This window comes from Strigops habroptila, chromosome 4, assembly GCF_004027225.2.
Source record: "Strigops habroptila isolate Jane chromosome 4, bStrHab1.2.pri, whole genome shotgun sequence".
Lineage (NCBI taxonomy): Eukaryota > Metazoa > Chordata > Aves > Psittaciformes > Psittacidae > Strigops > Strigops habroptila.
In genome coordinates this window covers 17,867,681-17,893,116 of record NC_046358.1, presented here as the reverse complement: position 1 = coordinate 17,893,116, position 25,436 = coordinate 17,867,681, and the positions used below count along the sequence as shown (strand labels likewise).

The 25,436-nt window shown below is 44.0% G+C and overlaps 1 protein-coding gene across 1 annotated transcript in view; it reads right to left on the bottom strand.

Annotated features, from left to right (window-relative positions):
• PRKCH (protein kinase C eta) overlaps window positions 1-25,436 on the bottom strand; it is a 116,256-nt gene that overhangs the window by 60,894 nt on the left and 29,926 nt on the right. The window contains exons 3-7 of the mRNA XM_030484664.1: window positions 7,032-7,182; window positions 6,171-6,205; window positions 4,617-4,705; window positions 2,830-2,959; window positions 1,787-1,914 (exon numbers count right to left, since the gene is read on the bottom strand). Of these exons, the coding sequence (XP_030340524.1) occupies window positions 1,787-1,914; window positions 2,830-2,959; window positions 4,617-4,705; window positions 6,171-6,205; window positions 7,032-7,182 (533 nt within the window). The remainder of the gene's footprint in view (window positions 1-1,786; window positions 1,915-2,829; window positions 2,960-4,616; window positions 4,706-6,170; window positions 6,206-7,031; window positions 7,183-25,436) is intronic.

Sequence of the window (25,436 nt, the reverse complement as noted above, 5' to 3'; positions counted from 1 at the left end):
ACTCTCGAGAAAAATAAGACACTGAGTGTGGAAACTGAAGTCTCCTATATAACAGAGTGAGGGAAAATGTAATTTCTGCAATATGTGAAGTGCTGGTGAGGTCTGGAACCCAAGCAGGTTTCATCTGATCTCTTAGGTTCCTACCTGATTTTAAGACTCCTACTCAAAGGCCAGTTCAGTGGGACCAAACCATCAAAATATTTTTCTTCTCCACAACTGGCTGCTGGCTTCTTCCACTACTGCAAACATAATGGAATGGCATTCCCATGCCAGCAGCAAGGGGTCTGCACTTTCAGGAATTATAGCAGGATCAGTACACATTTCTAGAGATCCTTGATTTGCAGTATGCGAAGAATTGCCAACCTCCAGCGCCCTCTATTCACAGCTCTCCAGGCATGAGTGTACACATACAAACGACTACTTTTACTCAGTTAATTAGCCCGAACAAAGTCACACGGACTTCTTGAGCTCCACCTTGTGACTACTTTGGTGTAAAGCAAAATTCTTCCTGCACAGACGACTTGTCTCACATGCCATAGAAATGGCAACCCCTGCTATGGGGAAAAACACCAGTGCACTCACCACAGCACCCAGCAAAACTCCCAACAGATTTAAGCTTACAGCAGTCTGAACACTCACCTACAGCCTTTAGCTCACATATAACGAGAGGAGATTGTTAAACACCAAGCAAAGATTTTTATTTTCCTGGTTTCATCTCCTTTTGATGTGCAGATTAAGCAAGCAACGAATGTTAATATGTGCTGATTTTTACAGAATTGAGAAGGAAGTGTGGGACTTGCATTTCCTTGTAACTCCCAGGATAACTGTTGACCGATGTAGCTGGCTAACTGTATGACAAGATTTACCATGTCTGGCAATTATGTTTTGGGGATCAATATTTTCTTTTGGTCAAACAAAAATAAATAGACCAACATTTTGTTATGGTTTATTGTGATCTCAAGCAAACTCACTTTTCAATACTGCTCGCAAAGGAAACATGATGAAAACTGACTTGTTATCAAATGACAGCTCTGATTTCCATTACCGAGTATGGGCATTTTCAATCAAGTTCTTACAGAGTGTTTTAAACTCTCTGAATAGATTCAGATATACAACAGTTGGATTTTTAGGATGCCTTAAGTACTGACAAGCAGAAAGTATACAGATATGTCCCAACCTTGGCAGTAATCTCACTGGGACCATGTCTCAGATAGCGAAGACCAGAGATAATGTTATGCTGACTCTAACCACAGAATTTAGCCAGGGAAACTGCAGTGAAAAGTGAAATCATTTCCCAAAAAACCACTCAGAAGAACTGTGACAAAGCTGTGAAGAGAACCTAGGCTCTCGCTGAGCTCTTCCTTTGCTCTGTCACAACACCATATATGCAAACAGAACATTTGTGCTTGCAGTAAAAATAAAAAAAGGTATGGCATGGATTATATTAATCACTTATTATTTAGGGCTCTTATTCTCCCCTCACTCATGCCAAACAGCTAAAAGAGTGAATGGAGTCACAACAATGTGAAACATAAGCAAACAACAAAGCAACACCTATAGATTAAAGCCTCCACCAGGGTAAACCTGGATATAAGACATCCGTTTTCCAGGTGAAGTCTCTGCCACAAGCCACAGACAGTAACAACCTACTCATACAGTCCACCACCCAACACTGACTGTCATAACTGAAGTCTCTGACTTCTCTTGCACCATGTAAAGACCCAGCTGTAAGCGTTTTAAGTAAAGAAGGGGTGGAGGGGAGGAAGGGAAAAAGAAAAAGACTCACCGAATTTGGGGAAATGCTTCCTGGTTGCAGACCCATGCATGCCAAGGTTTTAGCAAGCTCTGCTGCGTTCACCCCACAGTTCGGTGCAACGTTCGCTTGGCATCGGATGTGGACATTCATTTTACAGACTGACAAGGGTGATGGTAGGGATAGAAAGTAAAAGCAAAGGAATGATTAAAATAACTCGGAGGGATTTCTTGCTGAGAAGTAATTTAACAATTCTGCTTCAGGAAATACACCAATATGGACGTACTCTGTGTCTTTAAATTATAGGGATTTTTGCCACTTATCTCAGCAGAAACAAAATCAGGACTCTCAAGATGATAAACTCCTGAAAATCAGGAATATACCCCAAACCCTTCAAGCAGGATGCCACATGTGAAGCTATTCACAAGCACGTGTTTGTCAGGTATATAAATACCATTGTAGCTATGCCTGCAGACAAAATTAGTATTTATAACTCTACAGAATTCACAACAAACTTTCCCTGCATTTGCAGGTATCTAATTTTATAGACATACTGTTCAGTAGGAAACTAAAAATCTTTCTTGCACTCACTCATGGATACACACACCCTCTTGTGGGAGATGAAGGTAAACGGAGACTGTTAGGATTGTACAGTCTGGATCACTGAAGCAAAAACATAACACCAGGACACATTTTGTCATCACTTAACAGTGTGACAAACAGGGCAGTCAACCTAAAGCAATGACCATTCTTCTCCTCAAATGCCTTCTCATTACCCTATTTCGTTAGCTGAGGAAAAACATTCAGGTAAAGGGAAAAATGAATGCAGGAAGCAGTGCTACCCATGAATAATTTCAACGATGCAAGTTAAACAAAGCTGTGCTGACAGTGCAAAGTAGAGTCCTTCTGGAAGCCAGAGACTAAAAAGTAGATCAGTGTTTTTTTAACTCTTGCAAAGATGAATATTAATTTCTCAGCTTTCTCTTGAAGGTTACAGAAATCAAGCCCATGCAGTGCATCAAGAGTCTAAAAATGTATGTATTTTGTGAAAAAGGCTACACTAAGAAGCTGCTCACTTTTACACTGTAGACCCTGTCGCATGATTCCCCAGAGCAAGGAACCGCAGTGGTCACAAAAAGTCGGGACTTTGTAGTTGTGAATGCTGAACTTGTGAGGAATGTTGATTCCAAACCTCTGTTCAGTCACCTGAGGCACGAAAAGAAAAGCACAGATTTAAAATTCAAATATGTACATCTATATGAGCTGATGTTCATTTACACACAGGCATTCAAGTGCAAAACTATGAAAAAATAATTACATCTCAGAAAATGTCCCAATCCATCACCTCACTGAGGTTTACTGCAAGTGAACACTGAGCGACCAACCTCACCTGCTGCGAGCCTGCTCTGGTTTCCCTGCTGGGCAGGCTGGGCTACCTGACAAAGCAGATTTTAAAGAGGGTTTCCTAACCAATTTTAAATTCTTAAACCCAAGTTAGAATTAGAAGTGTGGATTAGCTCATCACAAACCTATCATGCTGAAGTGCCACATACAAATTAAAGCTCCAGCTTTTGTAACTAACCAGTTTTCAAATTATTAACTTGCATACTATGTGCAAACATGCAACTTTAGGTCAAACTGTTGATTTTATTAAATTTAACATAGAATAGTTTTCCCAGCTCCTAAAATCCTCATTCCTCTTCTCACCCTCCTTGTAATTAACAGTCTTTCAGCCCACATTTCACTGTATCACTTGCTCTCATCCCCTTTTTAACCTTGTTCTTTTCCAATTATGAATCATTCTCATCTCAAAGACACCTTAGAAAACGTTGCATTGCTGAAGAAACCAACACCCAGTTAGCCTCTTCGTTATTTTAAACTTTGTTTCTGAACATGCAGATCCTGGAAGATTGAGGGAAAACCCACAACTTCATTAAGTGATGTCAAGGATGCAATTGAAACTATGAGCTTGAAGCGAGCAGTGCTCCTCACCTTTGTCTTCTTTTAAAGTAGCTTAAATGTGTTATAAACCCTTCATAACCCTAAGAGAGGGGTAAGGAACGTCACTAACTTGCATTTTAGCCTTAGGCATTTTAACTGATTTTCATCTGGCTTGGCAAGGGGTCATTTTAAGAAGTCTAGTTCTGCAGTTTGGAGGCAAGAAATAACGAACAAAGGCAATTATGTATGTGCACTGGAAAACAGGTTTCTGCATGACACACCCAATTAAAAATATTACAATTGAATTTTCATCAAACAGTTGTTAAACAATTTCCAGTTACAGAAATGAGACACACAATACACAGGGCAGTTTTAAGTAAGAATGGCACTCCTGTCAAATACAGCCAAAACTAGCAAGAAAGCAAGCCTTCAGAAACACAAATTATGCAAGGGTTCTTTATTAAAACATACATCATTTCCTAGAGTAAATGTATGGAGCAATGACTAAATGGCCACTTTGAGTTACCAGAAGAGAAAAAAAGAGGCATAACAAAGACGAGTGGTTGAATTTTAAAGCAGAGGAATCCACATTAAGAACCGGGCATCAAATTTTGATGACAACACAGTTAATCATGCAAGAAAATTACCAAAGAAAACAGTGGATTTGCTATTTCTTTATGTCTTCCAGTGAAGACACCCACCTTCCCAAACTAGGTAGTTCAACCACTTATTAGCATTGACAGAAGAACAACCAGATGATACTGCATGGCCTTTATGCATGTCCCTATCACTCACTCTCACTTCTAAATCCATGAATAAAGATAACACAGAGTAAATTCTGTTATAGGACAACCCCCAGCAACCCAGACAACCCTGAAGCATCATAAATTATCATGACCCATAATAACCAACATGACTTTACCTTGAGATCGGTCTTGTTAGTATTGTTTTGGCACGTGCAAGCTGTAACAATTAGATGATGGCAGCGCTTGTGTACAACACAGGTGCATACTAGGAAATAAAAGAGGCATGCTGAAAAGAGCTCTTGAAGGACTCTGAACACACCAACCCACCAGCTGGGTTCTTTCAGGCTCAGCTGTATCATCAGGATGCAGTAAAGATGTGAAAAATAATCAGTGGCTTGGAATTTCCAACAGATCTGGAGAAGCATCTCCAACACACTGCAACAGAAATTCTGCACCGGATCATTCATACAGCCTAGAAAACAGCTGTCTATATAAAATACGGGTGATGCACATATAACAACAGTATTACTTCTCAAATGAACTAAAAAATTGCTATTGAAACAGTTATCCAGGGGAGAGTATTTCACACAACATATAAAAGCAACACTAAAGAACACAGGTCTGAGATACTCAAAGTCACCCCTACATCTCAGTGGCATTAGTGCTTCTTACACTGGATGTTCAAGTGAGTCCTGACCAGGTTAGTTTGTTACTGAGGCTCAGTGCAATGCTTCTGTCTGGGAAGCTGGATAACTGCAGCAGAATGGTGCTGCATCTAGGCTAATTAGCTAGTCTCCATCAAAAGGGCTAATCAGCCTGAAAGTAGAATTGGGCTCTCTCCAGGTATGAAGCTGGCTTGGCTGGAATGAACATCCGTAACCCAGTGTGCACTGCAGACACCACTAAGGACCAGAGCTATTGTCTATGTAAGGATATTTTTGTAATGGAAACTGCAAGCTGCAGATATGTTGCAGGGACCCACACTATTCTGTTTGTTGCTGACTTAAGCTTGGGCTCATGAAGGGTTATCAGTAACATTCACTTTCACCCAGAAATTGTATGTGGGATATCCATTTTATTTACATGCAGCTTCCTTTCATATGGGGTCACAAGCACCCTATTATATTGTACAAGAAGCAGGCTGCGTTAGAAGGCTATACTGAATGACCATGCACCTCTAAAGCAAGTAATTCTGTCATCTCACCACAGAAAAAGGGAAAGGCAGAACAACAATTAAGAGCAAACAAGCACCATAAACATCATTCAGCCAAAACACGCATTCAGACAAAAGTGCTGTGCTAGCACACAGGACTGCCCTTTGAAGTCACATTCCTAATTTCAGTTTGTTGAACTTCATAGCGAGACAAAGGAAGAGGATGGCCATTCCAGTAGGGTACTTTGTGTACCAATACCAGCTGAAGACTGGCTGAATGCTGTCCTGAAGAGAACCTGGAGGTCTCAAGCCTAGCTGGGTGTTGCAGGTACTCAGGAACTCAGTGGATCAGCACAGGATAAAACACAGGAACCAGACTCCTAGGTGTTTGTATGAATGTAAGTGGCTGCTCCTGCAGCCCGACAGCTGCTCAAATGCACAGTTTTGGCTGGCTAGGGAGGAAGAGGAGTGGTGACTTCAGAGAAGCTTATAACCATAGGATGTCCCAGCAGCATGGGAAAGCGTTCCTAAAACAGCACATCCTACACACACACCACGCAGAAGAAGAGCACCTTACCTTGGCACTGGTACCCCTGCTTCCCAAATACGCCCCTGTTCAATACAAAGTATGAACATAATTTAACATCAGAATGCACGTCTTCTTCCAGATCATTTACAGAAAAGAGCCAAAACACAAGGGGATCCCAAATGACCAGATGCTTGGGGCAAAACCGCCCAGCAATAATGATACAATTAGGGGCGTGAGAGCATAAGAAAGTACTGCAAAGGCCATAACTTATAGGGCGGGCTGTTGTATGCATGTTAATTCCCATATCCCCTCCTCACTCTATGTTCTGAAATAACTCACATTATTACAACATACACCACACTTAGACTGATCCCAGCAGCCCACACCCTGTTATTATCTCTCCCACTCCATGCTCTTTTGAGACATATCTAAGATGTTCTCCCTGCTGTGCCTACTCCCCCACATGTATCACCCCACACTTCACACCTCTGATAGCTTTTCTGTTCTCCAGGCATTTACTCTAGTCTTCCAAACAACTGTTTTTTCTCAGTGTAATATCAAAGCTCACTCAAGTTAAGATCTGGGGTCTTACTTCAGATTGCCTGGGTTACTTCCCCCCTCCACCCAAAAAATAATATATATGCTTACAAGTGAAGTACATTGCCTCATCCCCATACCTTCCCAGTTTGTTACCAGCATCCAAGATACACATCACCTCTGGCTGTTCTGCAGTAGACTCCAGTTTGCAGCATAAATGTGCCCTGCTAAACCTGATGGCCAAGGGGGATCACATCGGTGGCCCTTGGTATAAAGCGCAGGGTGACTGATTTGGGATCGGGGGTGGCAGGTTGGTCCCCAAAACACGAAAGGACAGGAAGCTCCACACCACCATGTTCAAGCCGCTCTTACCAGATGAACTCCCTGCAGTGTGAGCAGTATGTTGGCTGTCGCAGATAGGTAGCCATGAATTTGTGCCCGTTCACCTGGTGCACTCGCCTTCGCATTGCCCGCTGACGCTTCCGAGTGAGGTTCTTAAAAATTCGATCCCTTTGGAGGGTCCCTGTGCAAGGGGTACAGGGAAAAAAAACAACAACAAAACATTATCAAACATTATCATGCACAGTTATTACTCCTAGTTTTGCTATGGTGTTCAGCTCTGGGGCCCCCAACATAAGAAGGACAGGGACCTGTTGGAGCAAGTCCAGAGAAGGCCACAAAGATGATCAGAATGCTGGAGCACCTCTCCTGTGAGGATAGGCTGAAAGCTGGGGTTATTCAGCCTGGAGAAGAAAAGGCTCCAGGGAGACCTTAGAGAAGCTTCCAGTGCCTAAAGAGGCGGACGAGAAAGCGGGAGAGGGGCTTTTGACAAGGGCAGGTAGGGATAGGACAAGGGGCAATGGCTTTAAACTGACAGAGGGCGATTTAGATTAGATTTTAGGAAGAAATTCTTTACTGTGAGGGTGGTGAGACACTCACACAGGTTGCCCAGGGAAGCTGTGGCTGCTCCATCCCTGGCAGTGTTCAAGGCCAGGCTGGATGGGTCTTTGAGCAACTTGGTCTAGTGGAAGGTGTCCCTGCCCGCAGTGGGGGGTTGGAACTGGATGATCTTCCAACCCAAACCATTCCATGATTCTATGATAAAATGCTTCAAGAGGCCACAATTACATCCCTGGTTTAGGAGTCAGGGAACCATATTCTTGAATGAGGATAGCGTCTGGAACTGGCATGAAAGTTAATTGCAAAGGCCCATTTAGTTCAAAATTGCATTCTTCATCTAGAAATAACTGCTTCTTCCCACCTTCCTCTCCTTCCTCTCCCATGTTGAGACATGTCATCAACAATTAATTCACAAGCTGTAATGAGACGAGAAGCTCAAGGCTAATGAGTTGTTATAACTCACAGCTTTTTGGGCAATAACTCCTAAAACATAACTACGTGCAACCAACTGATCAGTGCCCCAATTGCTGAGACAAAGCAGTGACTTGCTCAGCAAATAGTATTTGTCCACCTTTGGTATTCTCATGCTACACTTCTGTATCACCATGTATAGAGATTTTGCTTCCTATATTGGATAAAAAGGCATAGCCTAACTTTTCAAGGACTGTTAGTTGTTTGCAACATGCCACTCAGCTTTCTTTAAAGGGCTCATTTTCCAAAGGGTAGATAACATCCTACAGTTCTTGAAAGCAGGAACCCAGGAACTGCTGGCATTTAAATCTGCATTGTCCCAAAACTTACTTTATTTTTAGAATAGAATAGGCTGTTGGAAGGGACCTACTATGATCATCTAGTCCAACTGCCTGACCAGTTCAGGGCTGGCCAAGTTAAAGTATGTTAAGGGCATTGTCCAAATGTCTCTTAAACACTGACAGGCTTAGGGCATCAACCACTTCTCAAGGAAGCCTGCTGCAGTGTGTGACCGCCCTCTTGGTAAAGAAATGCTTCCTAATGTCCAGTCTGAACCTCCCTGGCACAATTCAATATCACATTTTAATATCTACCAATTTAATTACTTCTTTTTTACTGGGTTTAGTTCAGCCATAGAACCACTTCCTAGCAAAGCTCAATTTACACAAAACAAGTCACTCTTAAAAGGCAGAACTGAGCTCTAGATCAAGAAAGCCATTCCCATACAGCAGCAGCCATCTGACTTGCAAATCACAGCCAGCTGGTCCCCGAGATGCTTGCACAGACCAGGTCAGACTCAGCTGAGCTTCCTAGATCAAAGCCTCATCTGGGGCACACTCCCCTCAGAAGCAAGAAATTAAATTTGCCATTTTCAAGTTAGTTGCTTTGCAAAGTAAAGGCCCCGCTACAAGTGCATTTTGGGGATACACACTGAAGTCTGACAGAGATGATTGTGCACCATTATATGTATTAAGGGCTCTTGTTTTGCGAGTGTGGACTGGATGCAAGACAAAAGCCAGCTATTGCCAAACCCTCTGCATGGATATAATGACACAGGAAGGGACAGGCAGTCTGTAAACTTCCCACCCATCTGATCATCCTGGAGCAGCGGACTGGCAGCAATACCCAAACACAGCTGTTACTGTCCCACTTCATTTACCCATAAAAAGAGGGCAGAGCATTTCCCTGCTTTCAACTAGCTTTGTTGATTAACCACTGGCAGCAAAACAAAAGAGAAAAAGCTGTCAACCTGATCAAGGCTTGAAATGTAAGAGTCCCACATCACAGGCATATTTCCCAGTCCTCTTTGTAGGAGTGGAGATAAGGGAAACCATCCTGTCAGTACCAAACCCAGCCACTTCAAAGGGCTGCAAGCCACACGATGTATTCCTCTCATACTCTTACCACACAGGTTTAGAAGCAAGGCTGTCCATAATGCTCGAGGGTTTTTTTTCTGCTGTGTTCTCCCAGACATTTGTGCATGTGTCCCCTCCACAGACACTAATGGAAATCTCCTAACCAATGGCATAACCGCGACATAGAGGACAGCTTGACTTTGAGACAGTTTGCATTTATTTTTAATAGAAGCACATGCTACACATTAGGATTTTCCCATTAAACACAAAAAAAAAAAAAAGGATGTGGTAGGGCTGATCCAAGCACTTAACAGAAACTGGCTTTCCTCATTGCAGAGCTTCACAGAGATGGACAGAAAGACTGGTACAGAAAAGTCTGCCTTTCTAGGGAAGTACTTAAAGATGCGTTTAATTCTCACTGAAGTCAGCAGGACTCGGGGGACCACAAGAATTGCCAGACTGGATCAGAACATGGGTCCACCTAGTTCAGCATCCTGCCTCTGTCAGTGGGCATCCAGAAACAGGAGAGCAAGATGGAGGAACCCTGCACCTGGGAGGTACCATTTTGTTCTCCAGAAGTGAGAGCTGATGTGCAGAGGTTTAAAATCCCTTCCAAACATTCAGTCATCATTGCACAATTTCGATAGCCTCATTATCCTCCATAGGAAACATAGCTGAGCAGAACTTCATGAGGTCAACCAGTTCATCCCTCTTCCCCAAAGGAGCAAGAGCATATTGCTTTGCTGAGCCCAAGCCTCCTACAACTTCATGTGAGAACTAATAATAAATAAATAAATAAACCCTGTTAGTATTACAGAATTTGCCCACCTTTAAATTCAAGAGAACATCTCCTCCACCCAGATTTAAACATACACTTAAGTGTTTTCCTGAATCGGGGACAAACACCTCAACTAGCAAAGCACCCATCTTGGCGTTGAGCATGTATAGGACAACTTTCAAGGCATGGAAAGGGAAAAGCAGGGTTTATTAGTGGGTGGTGAGCATGTAAGTAAATCACCTAAAGCAGCAATCCAGTTACCAGCTTGCTTCATACCAGCTGCTCCATTAGAAGTCCAACAGCTGATGCCCTTTAGGTTCATGCACTTACATTTACCAGAGTTTAAGAGAATATGTTCCCAATTTAGCTCATGTAGTTTCTGGTTTTGTTACAGTTCCCCTCAAGGATCAGCATGGGGTAATTGCGTCCCTGGTACTCTCCCATGCAGCGAGAAGCCCACACGCAGCCAAAAGAAAACCAGCCCTCTGCATCAAGATTAGGGGACTCTTGAAGGTGGTCCAGAAAGCCACTGAGCGGGACACTGCTGTGCATCCCTGTGGTTTGTGGAGCTTCAGAGGGACTGCAATTTTGAAATGGTTCGAGAAGACCAAAGAATAACAGGAAGTTGCTTTTTCATGGGCAATCCAGGAATTCTCCACACTGCCTGCACTGGTGGATCGCATCCATGGCCAGCCTTGACCCTTTCTCCTCTGAGCTGTGCTTGGCCTCCGTCTCCTGTTCCTCAGCCACAGCCATCTCACACAGCACGATGGTTTCCATCTTACAGACCCACTTTTCATTAAAACACACAAGTTTTTTTGTATTTTTCCTCTCTAATAGCATAATTCATATTTAAAACTTTCCTCAAATTTCACATTTTCGCACATTACTTGGCTGCATTACCCCACTAACTTTCTCCACATGCTGCCCATCTTCCAGGTGATCCTCACCCATGCTTACATTCACCTCACATTACATTATAACAAATCTAAATGTTACTAAGCAGATGACTGACTTCAGCAAGGCCTGGATGATTTTTCATATGCAATCAGCTTTTAGGGCACTGCTCTTCCCATTTCCTGATGCTCTCAGGAGCAAAAAGGAAAGGGAGAGCACAACACAAGTCAGCCACACCTAGGGCCCAGCAGGAAACCATCCACCACAACCTCATGATCTAGTGGAACTACATATACAACCACATCCCACAATATAAATCCCTCTTTCAGAGGGCTTGGGTGCTCACCCACCCCACACACCACACCATGGAGCAGGCAAGTTCAACCCTCCAACAAGGTGCAAGTGATTCTGAAATGATGGAATATTTTGCTATCAAAACCACGTTCCTCCCAACCACTAGCACCCCTCAGCCACCAAGATGGCAGAGGGGCTTGGAACTAGATGATCTTTAAGGCCCTTTCCAACACAAACCACTCTGTGATCCTATGATTCTTTCTGCATGTGGAGAGCATTTTACAAAACAAAGCAGCTCTAAACCACTTTAGGAGACCCATACTTTTAAAAGCCTCTAATCTCTGGTGAAACAGCAACCACCATGAATGGTTCAAATGTCCAAATACTGCTATAAAAATAGGCCACTGATTGCTCAGTGAAGGGAGTTTCCACATCCATGGTTAAATTCAGACATCTGTAACTATGGGGTATTTACTGTGTCTGGCTCTGTGCAAAAGTAACTACAAAGTTAAATACTAAAAAGCTTCTTCCTTTTCCGCTTCTCCACTCATGCCTAACACGTGTTTATGGCAGTGGAAATTATGCACATGGATGGAGAGGAGAATAAATAACCCACCAAGTCATCTGAGGACATCTACACACACAAGCACACTTCTCACCCACTCAGCAGCCTCATCACATTGCCCTACCTGTCCCCTGAGCTTACCCAATCCTGCCCTGCTGGTCAGAGATCTCCCCCTTTTTATCCCCCCATTAGGTTATTTCAGGTAAGTCCTTTGGTGGCATAGCTACAGCAGTAAGACAAGAGGAAGAGATGCAGAATTAACTGTTATTTGTGTGTAACTATTTGCCTCTAGTAGTTAAAGCCTGTCACGTCTCACCTATTGGAAATCAATCTCACCATCACGCTATCAACCACTGCTATCACGCTGGCACAGCAAAGGTCATTTGGGCACCTCCCGATACATGATAATTTCTAGTGTTATACTCCTGTATGTGTCAATGGGATTTTTCTTTGAAAGAAGGTATTAGAAAAACCCACCAAAACAAAACCCACAGTGTAAAAAGCCTTAGTGCAATAATGCTAATAGATTAAAACTTAATTAAGCCTTTTTTATCAGTACCAGTAACAATACACATGTTACCCTAAGCTCCCCTGGAGAAACTGCAAGTAAGATCCCACTGTACTGAGTGATACGCAAGCATGGAGCAGAGACGACCACTGAACTTACTGGACTGTAAAAACCAACACAGCAGATTGACAGACCCCTTGCCTTACACTGCAACACTTAATAACAACTTCAGATCAAGCTAAATGCTCATCTAGCCCATGCCCTAATGGTGAGTAGTAGCGCATGTTTTAGGAAAAGAATATATAAAACCAAGTAAATGGCAGGGCATGAATACGCTCACACCCTCCTGCCATCAGTATGTAGGTGTTCTCTCAATATTTATCTAACAGCAGGCTTCCTCACATATACCAAATATAAACAGATGCTAAACCAAAATGAACCAAGATGTTTATTTTCCAAGCTGGAAAACACGTATGTTATGACAAAAATACCTTACAAAGGCTTGATAACTTTTAACCAGGAGTTTTACCACCATAATCCTGTGGACAGTCAAATCCACGAGAAGCCTTGCTAATTAAAACATTACAAACACAACACAGCATTGAAGAGGCTGACAGCCTGACTCTGAAAAGTGAAAAGGATTTAAAGGCTAAACCCGAAGTGTCATTTCCGGTGCTGACTGCTCTGCTTCCCTAGTATTAGCGCTGCAGTGTGCAAGCATTGCCTTTCCTCATTACTGCCAAGTATTTTCTTCAGTTCCCCTCAAAAGTCACTTGGATACATGAATTGGACAGCTAGAAAACAGCCACGTCCACAGAGATGGTGTTAACCACACAGGGTTTCTCTCACACTTCATGTCTGCTGAAGTTTGTCCTTCTGCTGCTTTTGCCAGACTTTGCATGAAACCAGATTGGTTCAAATCCCAGGAGAGGCTCATTGCAAAACAGGCGTGTGGTACATCAAACAGAGGCTGGGAATTATGTTTGATCCATCTGTCATTTTCCTCTCTGAATCTGGATAAAGTTTTGTGCAAGGACCAGAGAAAGAGCCAGCTAGTGGTGGCAGCACTAGGTTGTCTTCTAGGACTTTACAGAAAACCCATTTTAATGGGCAGTTCATCTTTTATGAAGCCAACCTGTCAATATTGTCTGAAAGCATAAGAAGGAGGCATGATGCTCTTAATCCAAAAAAATAAGGACTTTTCCCAACTCACGAGTACGAAACAGCACTATCAGCAGTCTTGGAAATGCAAAAATATGTAATCATCCCTAGATCAAATCACACAGAACTTTGCACTAGAGGCAAGGTCTTGGTTTCCTGTCCAAGTGCTGAACTAGGCCAGGTCTATCTTCCTTGTTTTCCTGACAGGTCTTGGACATAAATTCATCTCAGCTCTCACCCTCAGCTCTCAGTGATTAGCAGCATTTGAGTACTGAGGCTGAACAATGATGTTTCAGTGCAGCAGCAGAGACAATATGATCAACAATGTTCACACAACAATATTAGTGAGTATGACAGTGCTCAGCTATTGCTACAAAAGCCCATCATAGGCTTATTTCTACAATTACGCAATGATGCCAAAGCTCCAGTGGCACTAGTAGATGAGATAGAAAAGCTCAGAGGACATGTCTCCATGTTTCCCAGGCTTACCAGTACGGCTCTGCTCCATCCATCACTGCTAACCTTACCAGTGTGGAACTGGGGTCCAGAACCTTTAGAAGGGTTCAGTTTTCTTCACTAACAGTCTCTTACATTAGGATGTAGCAGTGCCAGGGACAATAGGACAGCTCTGCTGAGTTGGAGTGATCAGTATATGGCTGTTGGGAGCCATCCACGTGCAGGGAGGGAGAAGGCTGCAAAGCAGAGGCTATAGCCCAGTGCCGGGGCTGAAGGAAAAATAGATGCTTTTTATCTGATTGCATAAGGTCTGTGAGAACATGAGAGAGAAGGAAGAAGGTGGCTTGACAAACTCTTATTCTGCTGCCACTTCAAGTCTACCAACCAGTTTTGAATACCATACAGGTTATTTTGCATAGAGTTTTAATCATGATTGCCACACAGGTTCTCAGAGATGCACAGGGCAGCTCAAAAATAATATTCTCCACAACTGCGTTTACAAGTTATTTCTGGGAAAAGTTTTTACAGATGTCTGCTCATGGACATTGACAGCTATGAAGCAAGGCGCTGCAGCACGTTGCGCAAGGCAGAAAAACATGAGTGGAAAAGCCTTTCCATGCATTTCTGTGGTGAGTAACAATTGAGCAAACTGGATACTGAGGTTAACAAAATATTTCAGTGAACATGAGCAACCCCACACCATAAGAGACCAGGTTCTCAAACAGAGATTGTTGAATGCCAGCCCAATTGAGCTTTTCCAGGCCACAGGCTGCAGAAATGCTGCTGGCTACCAACAAGGATATGTTTGAAAGCAACAGCCACTTCCCTGGACTTTCCTCTCCCTTCTCTCTACAGTCACACCACTGCGAAAGAAGGAAGGGGACAGCCCCATTTTTCACCCTGTGCTCGATTGTCTGCCAAGAGCAACCAAGGTTTTACCTGCACTCCATTTTATCATTCCATCTCTGCAAGTTTTTGCATTTGTTTGGCAATGGTAACCTCATGATACTTCTGTTTGTAAGAGAGACCAGGCTGTGGTGATAGTAGCAGAGAACTGTCTCAGCTTACACAAAGAGGGGGTGCCAATAGAGAAGAATTTTATTTAGAACTGGAGTAAGGACTTGAGGGAGACACAGCAGAATCCTGAGCACCAAACTGAGCCCTTCAGAGCCCCAGACTGGCTCTGTGTCTGGAAGGCCACACCATGTCTGTCCCACACCCAGCAAGAGACACACAATACCCATGCAGTTTGGAAAAGCATGATAAGTTAGCCACATCCTATCTAGCGAGAAAACAGGTATGTGCTTCCCTCTGGCTGTAGTTGAACATGGTCTTCCAGTAGCAGAAAGACACTCCAGTCCCACGGCTCCCTCCTCACCACGGAATCCCTCCCCTACCATCTCAGACCTGCCAACACGACTTCACCTGCAACTCCTCCATATCCCGCTCCTGCCTCATTGATCTGAGGTAAGATCTTCAGGCAACAAAAAAAAAACAAAACAAAGCAAACCCTGAAAAACCTTATTATTAAGATTTTAAGTTGACGCACAAACAGCGAGAAACAGACAGTAATAGCCACCTCCCCTACTCAGCTGCAGGCAGAATGGCACATCTGCTTGCAGTCTCAATTTTATCATAAGATGGGGACAATCCTCGTTCTTACTTTAAGATGTGTAAATAATACTAGTACCTCATACTTCTTACTGCATTGCTCATTAAAGCCTTAACAAACTGATTCCTCTCCCTCCTCCCCTCGCCAATTATAATCATTATTATTTCCTTGTGCTTAGGCAAGTGAATTTCCATTGTAAAACCTCCTGTTAGTCCTTCCCACCTATTAAACTCCAGAGAAAAATGTTGAGATGTGATTTATTAGGGAAGGAAACCATTTAAATACATTATTCATTAAAAACAGGAAAATAAAACTAACAAAGCAACTTTGATCTTTTCCATGATTAATTCATGCACCAAAAGCCCTCTGCACCAAAAGGTTTAGGAGGTTTCAAACTATGCTGTCTACAGAGCAGAAGCAGTGCTAAGGGAGTGACAGCATCATAAGTCAAAGATACCAGCATTTGTGCAAAATCCTTGAGAAAAGCAGAATTAGCAGGCTGGGCAAACAGGAGGAAGATCCTGAGCCCTCCTCTGCTCCCGATGCCTCGGGGCTCATGCATGTCGTAACCATCAGAAACTCGCATGCTCATAGGTGGCTCCGTAGCAGGTATCACAACATGCCATTAGGAAGCTCTACCCACACAGGGAAGAATGAGCTCCAAGTTAAACCTATTTTTAACCAGATGCAGTTTAAAGCTGTATTTAAGCAGATACTCTGGGGACATCCCTCTTTTGAGCTATGTGGCCAGCTTCAGAATTAAAATCACCCACTTTGGTATTAAACCAAGAGCGTCCACACAAGGTTTTACACTCAACTAAATCAGCTTAAAATTCACACCCTTATGTTAGGCAGTGGAGTTTTCCAGAGACAAGAGCTTAACATCTGTCTCAAAGGAGAAAGACCAGGAAAATATTCTATATGTAACATGAGACAAAACACACAAAAATCCCTGGATCAACAGAAAGCCAGCTGAAATGGGAGCACTGGGCAGCTTGTGTCCAGAGGAACCCAAAGTTTTGCAGGAATCCCGCAAATGGCAACTGCGTTCCTCAACACAGCAGCCATCCCTAGCACAAAACCTTCCTCACCAAGGCCACTGCACCTCTCAGTGGGAAAGCAAATTGTAACCCAAAGCACAACTGGAATCTAGTCAGGAACAAATTAACTGTGAGACCTAATTAAGTAGGACAAGTTAAACACTCCTCTTTTCCTGCTGTTGGGGCCTCTGACTGGTGTCGTGCGATACCTCAGCCTTTCCCCAGTCCCTCGAGGTGCACTGGCCTTGTGCTCATCTGGGAGGATTGACCAATCCCTGAATCATCACCCTGCAACACTTGGATTGTCCTGGTTGATGGGTCACCCAACAGTTGCACAGACACAACCCAAGTGGTCCAGCCACATACTCAGCTCTGATTACACAGTCCATCCTCAGTACTCTTGAGATTTCCATGTGGCAGCTTGCTAATAAGTTCTGGAATTGCAACAGCCTTAAAAGGCAGGTTGTTTACCGTGTCGCTCTCCCACGCGGATTCCCACACACAATGGGCTGAGTAAGACACTGCTGTAGCAAAGCATTTGTCAGGGAAAATAAATTCAGCCTCTTGTATCTCAAGCATATTGCTACCATGAAGACATCCGCCAAAAAGTAGCACATCTTTTCATCCAGACAGCCCCCACCTTGGTAATGCAGCAAGGCAATACTCAGTGCTCAAGCACTCAGGCTAGCAATTGTACTTGGCTTCACTGCACAGCCTGTCCTAAAACATTTCCGCACATGGCACAGACCATTGCTGCTCTGCCACGCACCGCACCCCTCCTAGTGCCAGCAGACTATTATTACTATTATTATTTCACAGAGGGATTTCCCAAGGGCTGCAGGCCAGGAGGAATGGCGCGTTCGGAAAACACAGCTGAGCTGTCCCTAACAGCTTCCCATGCAGCTAACACAGCTAAACCTGATCTATCCCTCTTCCCCATCTCCTCCCCAACAGGGTTTTCACCCTGCAATACATATATCTGAGATTCCAAAAGCAGGCATCCTAAAGCTTTAAAAACACTGGGTCCCACATGGAAAGAGTATTGCTTGCCTTGGCTCAGAATCTCTATACAGAGAGAGGGAAGAACCCCACTGGTTTCACCAGCTCCGTAACAGCCACCAGCACCACCAACTAACTTTATTCTCGCAAATGGGTGGCTCTTTCCACCAGGTGTAAGAGCAGGCATAATAAACATGTATTCTATCTCCCTGCAGGTTCCCCCATCAGTTAATGAACAAGCAGAGGAGGGTGAGGAGGAAGAAAGTCATTTTCTCCAACAGCTTGTGAGAGACACCCAAAATCTGCACTTCTCATCATTTTGCCAGTACCTCAATGGGGAAGGAACACACGGGGAGGGAATTTGTTTAGGCTCAAGGGACAGTAGATGAAAGCCATCCTGTGGCTTGAAGCTCTCAACGGCTCACAGATTTAAGCAGTCCTTCCCCCATACAGCACCCTGCCTTCCTTCCAGCACCCCCTTCCACACAGTCATTTTCCAGCCAGGTCAGTTCCCAAATCTGGGTTTCCATGCACCCCACAAACAGCTGCATTGGCATGATGTGTGACATGAAATCAATCTGGGGGGAAAAAATCAGCCAGACTTTGTTGTGCCTTTTGCAAGGTACGTGTCCTTAGCATCCAGGCTCTGCACTCCTCCTTACAGCACAGCCCAAAGCCACATCTGTTGCTGGACTCAGCCCTGTGTGCCCACCACATGGGACACAGGGTGCCTCTACAGCTAAGATGTGTGATGGCCCTTGTATGCAAGTCATCATCAGCCCTTATGGATGCAACATTGGAGCCTTTCTCTAAAGGACTTGTTTTTCTTGCCTTACCTCGGATTCACAAGTGAAATACAGGACCAGAGCCAATGCAGGTCAAAACATGCACAGGACCAGACTGAGCCCCCAGATTCCTCGCCAACCACTTAAGCACTCTGAGCTGGGCAGGCTGGAGAGGAAACATCTTTCTGCCTTTGTTATTGCTGATCTGCAAGTGTGATCTACAAGTCTGTATCATGAATGTAGAGGAAGGACAAATTTTAGACAAAAATTCAGCATTTCCTGACTTTTGAGAGTTTGATTTTCTAACATTAGTGATAACCTTCAAATGAAAAGGTTTCTGGTTTTAAGACAATGTCCTAAGTTTTCTAAACAAAATAAACTATCATTGGAAATAAGTTCATCCACTGGAACTAGAGCAGACTTCCTCCTCCACAGCTGTGGTTTACAAGCATGGCTATGGTCCGAGGCACACAGCTTTAGGGAGAGAGGACAGCCCTAACAGGGGAGCACTTCACAGAACAAGACTATGCTCTGCTGTGCTAGCGACAGGCAGACACACTTGCTCAACAAGTTTGACAGCTAGACGGCAGAAAAGAGCTGAGATTCTGGGATTAAAAAACTTGGTTCCAGGTTCTAGCAAGAAACAGACTCTGCTGGTCACAGCTCTTCTGTTGCAACCGTTCCTTGTCCCCTGCAGCTAGAGAAGCTCCATTTGTCCACAATCTTCCCCTTCCACCACCTTTTGAGCTTCTTTAAGCTTCTTCCTTACAGCACCTACCCATACCCACCCATCACCACTCCCCAGACCAGTCTCTTACTTCCTTCTGTAGCTCCTTATATTTCTTCTCTACCCTTCTTCCAGACCTGTACAGCTCTATTCCTTCTCCAAGTTACTTTTCCCAGTGTTTCCATTATTCGCTGTCTTTGTCCCATGCCCTGCAGACAGGGCATGGAGAGCAGGACACCCGCTCAGCCAGACCTCCTGCCTTCCTCCGTCCTCTGCACCTCCACCGGAGTTCTCCCTCCTGCCTGGCTGCAGCACCCCAGGCCAGCACTGAGCTCACCCAGAGGGCAGATCTGGCCCAAAACCAGCCCACACCCCTGCCCCAGATTTGCTCAGTTCCCCAGCCCAGCCAGTGCAGAACTGGCCCCACACAAGGCCAGCCTAAGGAAAATCCTTTTCAGACAGACAGATTTAACCTCAAATTAATCAAACAGCCTCATTCCTGTATCTGCAACTATCAGCAGCATCGGCACCACCAGGCTGAACAGCCACTGAGGTGGGAGCCTGCTCAGTGCAGGTGATGTCCACAGCCCAGCCCTCAAAGCCACACAGATCTCATGCAGTTTCTCCCAGAAGATAACAAATGGGTAGATTTTCCCAAAGACAGCATAAGGCAGATGGGGACAGTGGAGGCTCTCCTCCCTTCCACCCTCTCTTCCACCAAGCTGGAGGTCACCCTGGCAAAACAACATCAGGATCTCTTCACTCAAAGCTCTATTTTGATTCAGCATCTCATTCTGGAAAGCAACTGAACAGTTTCTGGAAGCACTCCAGGAAACAAAAATCAGCTGGCACTGAAGAGCAGGAAATGCTGGGCATACTCAGGAACAACCCAAAACAGGGGCATATAAATTGCAAGTACAAGTATTTGCCTCTCAAAGCACCACTAGAAGACAAGCTCTGCTTCCTACAGCTTCATGCCAGCTTGTCTAATGCAGAGAACCCCCTTCTGCTTTGCTGTTAGTGCCCTGCTCCAGTGAGGTGTGGGAATCAATTGCCACAACATCCACAACACGCAGCAGTCTGATGCTGCTGGTCTCCCTTGTGTCTGCAGGGCCAGAGGGAACCTTGCCCCTCACCCTGCAAGCACTAACAATGCATAACTACCTTCCAGGTAAATTGATGTAATTAAGCACTGTGGCACAACAGGATGCTGTTACCTCACACATCCTCTCATACCAACAGGCCCAGCAGATCCACTCATGCCCCAAGTCCAGCACTGCCCCATGCAGCAGCCACGTGACAGGGATGCCTGACAGGCTGGGCTGCCAAATACCCAGACACAAGGAAAACCCTTGCCTGTGCTGGTACCACCTAAAAAGGAGTTTATGCCAGCAGGCAGAGTTGACAGACCTGGATATTAAATGGACACAGGCTAGTTCGATAGCTGGTGCAGGTGAGGTTAAAAGAAAAAAAAAAAAAATTAAAAAAAAAAAAAATGTGTGGGTATGTTGTTTGCTGGTTTTGTGGGAGGTTTTTTGTTGTTGTTGCAGGGTTTTTTCCTCCAGTTTCTGCTACAGATGTGCAGGGTGACCCCCGGCAAACTACTGGGGCTTTTGGACAGCCATTCACCTATTTCATCAGTCAGGTACCCTGCAAATTAAGGTCTAGGGAAATTCAGGTGCAACCGTGAGCTGTGCTGGTACATGAGGCACCCCCCTTCATCCCAGTCCAGGGCATCATCCAAGTGCTCTTGACTACAATGGGTGCAGAGGAAGATGGCCTCCCCCAGGGACAGGGCTGCTGTCATCATCCCTGGCCACAGGATCACAGCCTCAACTTTCAATGGGTTCATGCTCTGCTCCTTCAGCCCACATTTGCCATCCTGCTTCACTGCAGCACAAGGACAGCACTGTCGTCCAAGGCCAAGTAGATAGGTTTAAGCTCCTCTGGGAACCACCGTCACTTCTTCCAGGAATCACATTAAAATAAAGTAAAAATCTCTGTTCCTCATTACAGCCAGGAACACTGAAATCCCAGAGCAGATTGCAAACTTGCATATTTATATCTAGGTTTCAGAGGCCAGACAAAACACAGCCCACTGGGGAAGTAGAGCTAACCCTGACATTGCTGTCTGTTGCATTTTTACAGTGTCTGAATACCTAAGCAGTTAGTAGATCTTGGAAAGCCATGAATTACTGCCAAAAACCTCTCAGCATGAGACATAATGCAAGAGCTGTGGAGCTCAAACAGATCATCTTCCAAGAAATAAAGGTGGTCTTGTGCATATGCAGCAGGCTGGGGTACTGTTCATGTCCTGGCTCTGCATTAGAGTCCCTCCATAACACAGAGCAAACCGTTTCCTACAGCCTACATCTTCCAGCAATCAGGAATAAACAGTTTCGGTTCTTTGTTTTCCCCTGTCAAAAGTCTTTTTCCAGTGAAAATTCAGAGTTTATCAAACTTGCTTTTTCTTTTTTTTTTTTCCTTCTTCTCTAAATGGAAGGGAAGCATATGTGAAATATAAGAGTGCCAGGGTGCAAACACACTTGGGTTCTCTCTGCAATATTCAAATGTGAAATGCAGTATGTAAATTTTGAAGGTTTCACTTTAAAACAAAAAATTGCTCATGCTGTCCTCCCACCATAAACAGTAATAATTATTCATTATATTCATTACCCCCAAGTTCATTCACTTTGTCTATCTTCCAAGGTTGCACTGTCTCTCATTGCAGTGACCCCTTCTCATGCCATTGTCAGCTTGAACATGGCAAGTGAAAGGCAGTACCTCGGAAGATGCAGTCAGCCCCTTCTCCCAGTGGCAACTCATAGCTCAAAGGACATTTCTCAGAATGCCCAAAGGCTCCTCCCTGTGAAAAGGATCTCCAAGAGGTTCTTCATGGTCTTTCCAATTTTGAAATTCTCTCCTGAGATCTTCAGTGTTGCTGAGCAGCTTTCCCATCCTTGTGCTTAACTCATGGAGGCTTCGTGACAAAGATAGAGCCGCTCTTGCCCCTACTGACTTGTCTGACATATCTCTGTTGGGGCACAGGTTTGCGGAGCCTGACCTCCAGGAGAGCAATACCTGCTCAGGTTCAGCTTCTGGAACTGCTTTTTGGTTTTAACTCAACTGGCATCTTCCAGTGAAGGTGGTGATCCACTGAAGTTCATCTGCCTCCCACCCAGAGATGCACAACGTCTGTGGATACCACTCCCGGTCTTCACAAGGGCTCAATCTTCTCCAGGCTGCATTTTTTCCTCCATGGGACTCAACATTGTTCTGACCTAGTTCCATCTGGAAATGCAGAGCTGAACCAACATGGAGTGCATCTGGAAATCCCTTGCCTGCAACATGCACATGTGTGACACGCACATGTGTAAAGCACTGGAAAAAGTGTAGGCATTGGAAAAAAAAGTACAGGGGTATAGGAAAAAAGACTTCATGTCTCTTGCTTCTCTCTGCCACATTAGACTTTGGGCTAGACATCAAAGACCACAGTGATCTCAGGCCATGAACCAAGGATAGCAAACCCTTCTTTAAGCCAGCCTGCACTGATATTGCCTATTTAGATCTGGAGATTCTCTGGACGGTGTCTATTACATGCCTTAAAACTTTGCTTGGGCTAGTGACCCAAAACAGAAGAGTACCCAAACTAGGCAGGGGATGAGACCAGGGCATTTTTTGTTCCTTGTTCCTAGTTTGCAATAATTATCCCCTTAGCTATAAAAACCAGGCTGAAAACAGTTTACAGTTTACTGCAGTTTACAGAGGACCAGTAAACATCTTTTTTCTCCCTCTTGTGAAAGATCCTAATAACATATCTGTAAATAGAAGTTCTGTGGGGCTGAGGAGCTACTTTTCAGCACAACACCTATATATCATTTGAGACTTTAAAGCTGAAAATCTTTACTGGTGCCTGTCTGAGGAGCTGCTGTTTCTTAAGATAAAAACCACTTAATGTTAGAAAAATATATTCTAGAAAAAACGACAGTAAAAGACTGGAGTCTTCGTGCTTGCAAACAAATCATCCCAAACATGCGATGTGACAGCTGCAAAATAAAGAAGCATTTCCTGCTCTAGGGGCAGGTTCAGGCTTCCTTGCTGCTGCAAAGCCTACCAACATTAAATATTTAGTAATGGGTACTATATCTGCTCTACCAAGTCACTTAGCTTTTCAATATTCTTACTGTTCTATTTCTTGCCCAGAACTCAAATTTGTCTTTGTCTTTCCTGACACTGAAAGAAAAGAAACAACCATTACTTACCTCACAATGACGAAATTAAAATTGAACTTCAAGCCAGAATTATCACTCTGAATGACAATGTAAAAGAAAAATAAAGAAAAAAGGCTAATTGCAAGACTTTGAAGCACTAAAATAGAAGCACTTTAATTTCTACAATGCTTGCTTCATTCGTTGATTCAGTCAAATAATTAATTTGTATTAATTTCATTAGCTTTGCTCAAAATTAAAGAACAAATAGCAAGAGAGGTGACAAACCAAGGGTACAGCAACACACCTTGCAGGCAAAGTTTGAGGGAACTCAGCTTGCTCTGGGACTCCAGCGTTGCAAGGGAGAGAGGTTTGTGCTATCCTTCAGACACATAGCTTGGGCCTCTCAGTGTCAAGTCTGACCTCGCCTCTGTGAAACACCCTGACCCGTGCATGATTGCCTGCTCTTCAGTGTCTCTACTAACTTCTCATAGGGGTCTAGAAGCACCAACAAGAGGAGTAGCTCATCCATGCTCATTGCAAGGCTCTTTATTCAAATCACAAGTCACACTCAGAGTTAACCTCCTCCCAAGGTAAGGGGATTTTAATTTTAATTTTGCACTGGTCACTTTACACAGGAAACGCCAGCTGAATGAGGGGAGTTAATATAATCAGATACAGCTAGGCACAGCAACAAATATATTCAGCAGAGAACATAAAGACAGGCAGGGATAATTTCACTAGACCTCCCTCACTTCCTATTGCTCCATTCCTTTCTCTTCCTGAAAAGTTTCACATTTTTAACATGTGAAACAGGCGTATTTCCCTGCCTCAAACAGCAGGCTAACACTGATGGACAGAAGAGCCATATGGGAACCTTCAAAAGACAGCCTCCTTCCAGCTGTGCATTTTCTACACTGCCGTCATCCTGATGGTACAGGAATGCTTCTGTCAGACATGCTGTGCCACTCAGATGGGTGCCACCCTTCTTCCCCATCCCTGCCATAGGTAAGCAGAACCAAATTAAACTTTTGGTCAAAAAAACTTTTGGTCAAAAAAAACTAAACAAACAAAACAACCAAAAAACCTACCACTCCCGAAGCTAAATAACGGACAAGCTGCAAAAACCACTAGGACTGTCTACTTTGGGTAAGCGTTCTAAGACAACAAAATAATACAGCCTCAGGTGGACATAACATCCCAGTCTTGCGTTGGCTTTTTTCCCAGCACATGACCATTGCTTGATCCTTTTCAGAGCAAGAAACACACTAGAGTCACACAACCATTCATAAACCACAAGAAAATGATCAAAAATCCTAAACATGATATTGATTGAAACTCCACATGGGCCTATATGCTACTCTGATAGGGTCTAATGCAAACTAATCGTTGGGTTCTCTGTGTACCCATAGACACACACAGCCTTCAAGTGGCCTCTGCGTGTTACCCATAACAAGCAGGGAGGATGTGGTAGCAGCTCCCCTCCAGATTAGGGCAAACAAGTGGGAAGCCACTTTTTGTGCTTTCAAGTTGTGAGTTATTCTCAGACTCCTTTTCAAAAAACCTCAGATTTCAAACACAATTCTAGCCAGCACATTTCCAGCAAAAAAGGGAGAAAAATTGAATAAAACAAAATGTTATGAAAGAGACCTCACTTTTTTTCAGAAGGAAACCCCTCCCTGATGAATGCCTTCACTATCTAACAGCTAGGAGAAGTCAGTATCTGCAATCAGGCTTGCCCTGGATTATGTCTATTCTTGGAAACTCTAAATGTAACCACACATAGGACTAACGAGTAAAAAAAAAACAAAAAACCCCCAAACAAAAACAACCCAAGAGCAGTCTTTGATCTTCCTGTTCTGTAAGTCCACACATCCTCAATCATGGCAGAGGAAAGAGAAGTAGACTTTTTCCAACATTTCTCATTTTCCTCAGAAAGCAGTAGCTGTACAAACACTTGAGTTCTCCATCTCTCATCTTTGAGACCTTGTTAGCAACATGCCTTAACAGCATGCGGCCTT